Source organism: Zonotrichia leucophrys, chromosome 21, assembly GCF_028769735.1.
Source record: "Zonotrichia leucophrys gambelii isolate GWCS_2022_RI chromosome 21, RI_Zleu_2.0, whole genome shotgun sequence".
NCBI classification, from domain to species: Eukaryota; Metazoa; Chordata; class Aves; order Passeriformes; family Passerellidae; genus Zonotrichia; species Zonotrichia leucophrys.
Genome location: NC_088190.1, coordinates 1,856,501 through 1,862,500, shown reverse-complemented (window position 1 = coordinate 1,862,500; position 6,000 = coordinate 1,856,501). Strand labels below are relative to the sequence as shown.

Sequence of the window (6,000 nt, the reverse complement as noted above, 5' to 3'; positions counted from 1 at the left end):
GGCTGAAAATTAAAATTATTTGGGGTAGAATGGTGCAAAACCCTATTCATGCCCTATACACTCCATAGGGACAGCACCCACGGGCATAAAGGGGGCACTCACACACCCTGGGTGCCTTAAAATTAAAATTATTTGGGGCAGAATGGTGCAAAACCCTTTCCATGCCCTATACATTCTATAGGGCAGTACAGAAATCAGTATGATTTACTCTAATTATATTAATAATTGTATTATATTACAATTTACAATTTTACAATTACAATCCTATTATAATTACACTACATTAAAACCCCTTTCCATGCCCTATACACTCCATAGGGCAGCACCCACGGGCATAAAGGGGGCACTCACTCACAATGGGTGCCTTAAAATGGCTGAAAATTAAAATTATTTGGGGCAGAATGGAGCAAAACCCTATTCATGCCCTATACACTCCATAGGGCAGCACCCACAGGCATAAAGGGGGCACTCACTCACAATGGGTGCCTTAAAATTAAAATTATTTGGGGCAGAATGGTGCAAAACCCTATTCATGTCCTATACACTCCATAGGGCAGCACCCACGGGCATAAAGGGGGCACTCACACACCCTGGGTGCCCTAAAAGGGCTGAAAATTAACTTTAATTTGGGGGTAGAATGGAGCAAAACCCTATTCATGCCCTATACACTCCATAGGGCAGCACCCACAGGCATAAAGGGGGCACTCACTCACCCTGGGTGCCTTAAAATTAAAATTATTTGGGGCAGAATGGTGCAAAACCCTTTCCATGCCCTATACACTCCATAGGGCAGCACCCACAGGCATGCAGGGGGCACTCTCTCACAATGGGTGCCTAAAAATGCCTGAAAATTAACTTTAATTTGGGGTAGAATGGAGCAAAACCCTATTCATGCCCTATACACTCCATAGGGACAGCACCCACGGGCATAAAGGGGGCACTCACTCACCCTGGGTGCCTTAAAAGGGCTGAAAATTAACTTTAATTTGGGGCAGAATGGTGCAAAACCCTTTCCATGCCCTATACATTCTATAGGGCAGTACAGAAATCAGTATGATTTACTCTAATTATATTAATAATTGTATTATATTACAATTTACAATTTTTCAATTACAATTCTATTATAATTACCCTTTCCAATTCTATTATAAAAACCCCTTTCCATGCCCTATACACTCTATAGGGCAGCAGAGAAATCAGAAGGATTAAGTCCAATTATATTAATAATTAAATTCTATTTTACAATTACAATTCTATTGTAATTACACTATACTAATAAAACAGTGTATAATCACATAATTATAATTATGTGTTTTATACACATAATTTCTATATTTCATTAATATAAATTATTATATTAATAAAATAGAAATAGAGTTTTATTGAATAATATAAATTATATTAGTAGAAATTATATTTTATATGTATAGAAACACAGAATTACATAATATTAATAAAACAGCTCTAACAAGAGCCATTTTGTCCCTGTGAATGCCTCTCAGACAAAGATGGTCCCTGCACCTCATTAAAAGAAAAACAACCCCACAGCCAAATGGGTAAATAAAAGTCCAAAAAACACAAGGAGTTTTCTCAGACTTAAGAGGAAAGGGGGACTGCAGCAAGTTGCCAGTTCAGACATCCCCTTTTCCCATAATATTTCTAATTTTTGGCTGTTCCATTCTCCAAACTCTCCCTTTGGTCACATTCCCCCTTTTGGCTCCACCAGGGGAGTGTTTGCTCTCTAAAACACAGAGAACACCAGCTTGCCTGAAGAATGAAAAGCTTGGGATTGACAAATGTAACAAAAGTGAGAAAAGTTGGGTTTTCTGCAGCAGAGAGGGAATTTCAGAATTTGCATTCCTTGGGATAGAACTGTGGGGATCTGATGGTTTTAACACTGGAAGTCCAAACTATTTCATGAATCACTCTGAGATCAAGCATGATGTTCACACACAAACCAAATTCTCTCTGTCCGGTTTTGGGCTGTTTGAAGGGCCTGGAAGGGCCCGGGGTGGCCTTGGGGCAGCCCGCGTATCAAAGGACCAGAAGAGGCTTCAGTTCTTCTTTCGGTCTTTATGTTTATTAATTGTTTATCTAAAAGATTTTCTCTCGGCCCGACAGAGCTCTGCTCAGCAGCCAGCCATGAGCACACTGTGCTGCCCTCCGGGCGGTCACCTATCTTTATACCCATTGTTACGTGTACAATATTTATCATTTTTCCCCAATCCTTTTTATTCTTATTGCCCGGTGCACTTTCAGTAATGACCAATCCCAAAGTGCCACCATCACCACAGAAGATGGAGGAGAAGAAGAAGAAGAAGAAGGACAGGACACGCCCCAATTCCTCCATCTTACTTCTCTAAACCCCCCTGTACAGAAATCCTAAACCCTGTGTTTCACTCTCTAATTAACCAATCCCTTCACCATTCACCCCGGTGAAACCCTCCTGTCCTCATACAGGTGTCGTCTCCTGTGTAGGATCAAAGTGCAGCCACCAGACACTTCTGGAACATTCCAGGACTCCCGAGCCCCCAAGGGTGTCTCGGTGGCTCAGCATCTCAGGACTCAGATCCTGAGATCCCACACTCTCAAATAAACCTCATTATGTAGGAAATTTATAAAATCAGGAGGTGGTTTTGTCTTCCAAATTAAAAACGGCTTCAGCGCCAACGGCCGCGCGAATCACAACTCCTCAACAAAGCCTTCACCCAGCAAAGATTTGTCTCCAAACCCACCTAATTTTGGGAGGTGCTCCTTGTAGTAGAAGCCCCCAGAAGCCTCCACGGTGCATTTGAGGTCCACTTTTCCCTTGTGGCCCACCCTGTAGACGTTGGTGGTGCCGTCGGCCCAGGTGACGCTGGCGACGCTGCGGCCTGTCTCCACGTCCCAGCCCCGGATATCGACCACGCGGCCGCTCTTGCCCTCACCCCCTGAGGGGAAAAGAAGTGCAAATCAGGAAAATTGGATCACGGACGACTCGTTTTGGGTGATTGGGAGGGAATCTCTGTGTTAAAGCTGAGTTTGGAATGATTCTGTGGAGGGTTCCTGGTGTGCAGGAGCGCGGCCTAGTTGGGGGATGCACATGTGGTGTCATGGCACCACACTGTGGTAACAAAAATATTCAGCAGTGCTGCAAGATCCAAGTGCTAAAATCCACCCAGGATATTTAAATCTCTCCCCAACCCCATCCATGTGCTGCAAGATCCAGGATCCAAGTGCTAAAATCCACCCAGGATCTTTAAATCTCTCCCCAACCCCATCCATATGCAAGATCCAAGTGCTAAAGATCCACCCAGGATCTTCAAATCTCTCCCCAGCCCCATCCATATGCAAGATCCAAGATCCAAGTGCTGAAATCCACCCAGGATATTTAAATCTCTCCCCAACCCCATCCATATGCAAGATCCAAGTGCTAAAATCCACCCAGGATCTTCAAATCTCTCCCCAACACCATCCATGTGCTGCAAGATCCAAGTGCTAAAATCCACCCAGGATATTTAAATCTCTCCCCAACACCATCCATGTGCAAGATACAAGTGCTAAAGATCCACCCAGGATCTTTAAATTTCTCCCCAGCACCATCCATGTGCTGCAAGATCCAAGATCCAAGTGCTAAAATCCACCCAGGATCTTTAAATCTCTCCCCAGCACCATCCATGTGCTGCAAGATCCAAGTGCTAAAGATCCATCCAGGATCTTCAAATCTCTCCCCAACCCCATCCATATGCAAGATCCAGGATCCAAGTGCTAAAATCCACCCAGGATCTTTAAATCTCTCCCCAACCCCATCCAGGTGGAGGAACATCAAATAAACTTGGTTTTCCTCAAGCAAGGAGGTTGAAGGATGCAGAAGAGGAGGATGGATGAGGGGATGGATCTGGCTGGGACTCTGTGCTCTGATCCACAACACAGTGAAGGCAAGCAGGGTTTGCAGATTCTCAATTTGGGCAAGTACCAACTTCTCCAAAGCAGGACAGCAAGATCTGTCTCACTGAGGAACCTCTGATTCTCTGCATAGTCCTGAAATGCAGCATCTGAAGGAGCTGAACTCATTGATCAGCACCATGCAAAGGTTTCTGGGTTTTGCTGGCAGTTTTACTCATGACAAACCCATGGCTGTGGATGGGCAGCTCCACCAAAACCAGAGCCACAATTCCTGCAATGTGTATCTTAACAGCTTATTTTTCACTCCCAGGCAGATATTAAAGTGATTTATCCAGATTTATCCAGAACCAATGCTGGAGCTATAGTTATCCAGTTAAATTCTGGGTTATCCCATTTAAACTCTGTTTAATTTCAGACTCAGTTATCCCATTTAAAGAAATTAAATTCTTCATTTCTTTTTTTTCCCAGCAGAGAGCAGCTGAGGGGTGGATTTAGGGCTCCTCCCTCTGCTGCAGCCCAGGTCAGCAGCAGCAGTCTCAGACATGTAAATGCTGCTGTGATCTCCGGAGGATGGATAAGCTCCATTGAGAATAAGCTGATTATTCCCTCTCAGACCCCGCAAGGATCCACATCCTCCCCTGACCCCAGAGCTGCAATAAATGGCAGAGTCAACTTTGGACACCTTTGAACTTTTGACTCAATTCCTGAGGGGGAAAAGGAGCTGTGAACACCTCAGGTAAATGGCAGAGTCAACTTTGGACACCTTTGAACTTTTGACTCAATTCCTGAGGGGAAAAGGAGCTGTGAACACCTCAGGTAAATGGCAGAGTCAACTTTGGACACCTTTGAACTTTTGACTCAATTCCTGAGGGGGAAAGGAGCTGTGAACACCTCAGGTAAATGGCAGAGTCAACTTTGGACACCTTTGAACTTTTGACTCAATTCCTGAGGGGAAAAGGAGCTGTGAACACCTCAGGTAAATGGCAGAGTCAACTTTGGACACCTTTGAACTTTTGACTCAATTCCTGAGGGGGAAAGGAGCTGTGAACACCTCAGGTAAATGGCAGAGTCAACTTTGGACACCTTTGAACTTTTGACTCAATTCCTGAGGGGGAAGGAGCTGTGAACACCTCAGGTAAATGGCAGAGTCAACTTTGGACACCTTTGAACTTTTGACTCAATTCCTGAGGGGAAAGGAGCTGTGAACACCTCAGGTAAATGGCAGAGTAACTTTGGACACCTTTGAACTTTTGACTCAATTCCTGAGGGGGAAAGGAGCTGTGAACACCTCAGGTAAATGGCAGAGTCAACTTTGGACACCTTTGAACTTTTGACTCAATTCCTGAGGGGAAAAGGAGCTGTGAACACCTCAGGGCGTGGGCAGGGCTCTGGGACAAAGGGGCAGCAAAGCTCCCTCAGCCCCAGTCACTGCCCTGGGCACACAACTACACCCAAAAAACAGTTTAAAAATAACATTTTTGTCCCACTACATTCTCAGCCTGAAGGTTTCAATTCCTACAGGAACTACATCCCAAAAGCAGCTTTAAAAAACCATTTTTGTCCCATTGCAGTCTCAGCCAGGTTTCAATTCCTACAGAAACAGGACAGGAACTACACCCCAAAATCAGCTAAAAAACCATATATAAATAAAGAGCTATATGTTTTTAAAAATAGATAAATAGGAATAAAATATATAAATAGGAATATATAACATATAAATATAAACATATATAGGAATAAAATAGAAATTATAAATGCAGAAATATAAATATGAAATAATAAATATAAGTATAAATATAAACAATAAATATAAAATACAAATGATAATATAAAAATAAATAAAAATAAAATTTAAAATATAAATTATAAAAAGAAAACATAAATATAGAATACAAACTAAAATTAGAATGTAAAAATAAAAAGTAATATGAATATAAAATATAAATTAAAACGGAAATACAAAATATAAAATATATATAGGAATAAAATAGAAATAGAAATTATAAATGCAGAAATATAAATATGAAATAATAAATATAAGTATAAATATGAACAATAAATATAAAATACAAATATGATATAAAAATAAATTAAAATTTAAAATATAAATTATAA

At 41.8% G+C, this 6,000-nt stretch overlaps 1 protein-coding gene across 3 annotated transcripts in view; it reads right to left on the bottom strand.

The window, feature by feature from the left end:
- Positions 1 to 6,000, bottom strand: part of MIB2 (MIB E3 ubiquitin protein ligase 2) — a 61,871-nt gene that overhangs the window by 26,241 nt on the left and 29,630 nt on the right. For all 3 annotated transcript variants that reach the window (XM_064730433.1, XM_064730434.1, XM_064730435.1), the window contains exon 5: positions 2,736 to 2,930. In XM_064730433.1, coding sequence (XP_064586503.1) covers positions 2,736 to 2,930 — 195 coding nt within the window. The remainder of the gene's footprint in view (positions 1 to 2,735; positions 2,931 to 6,000) is intronic.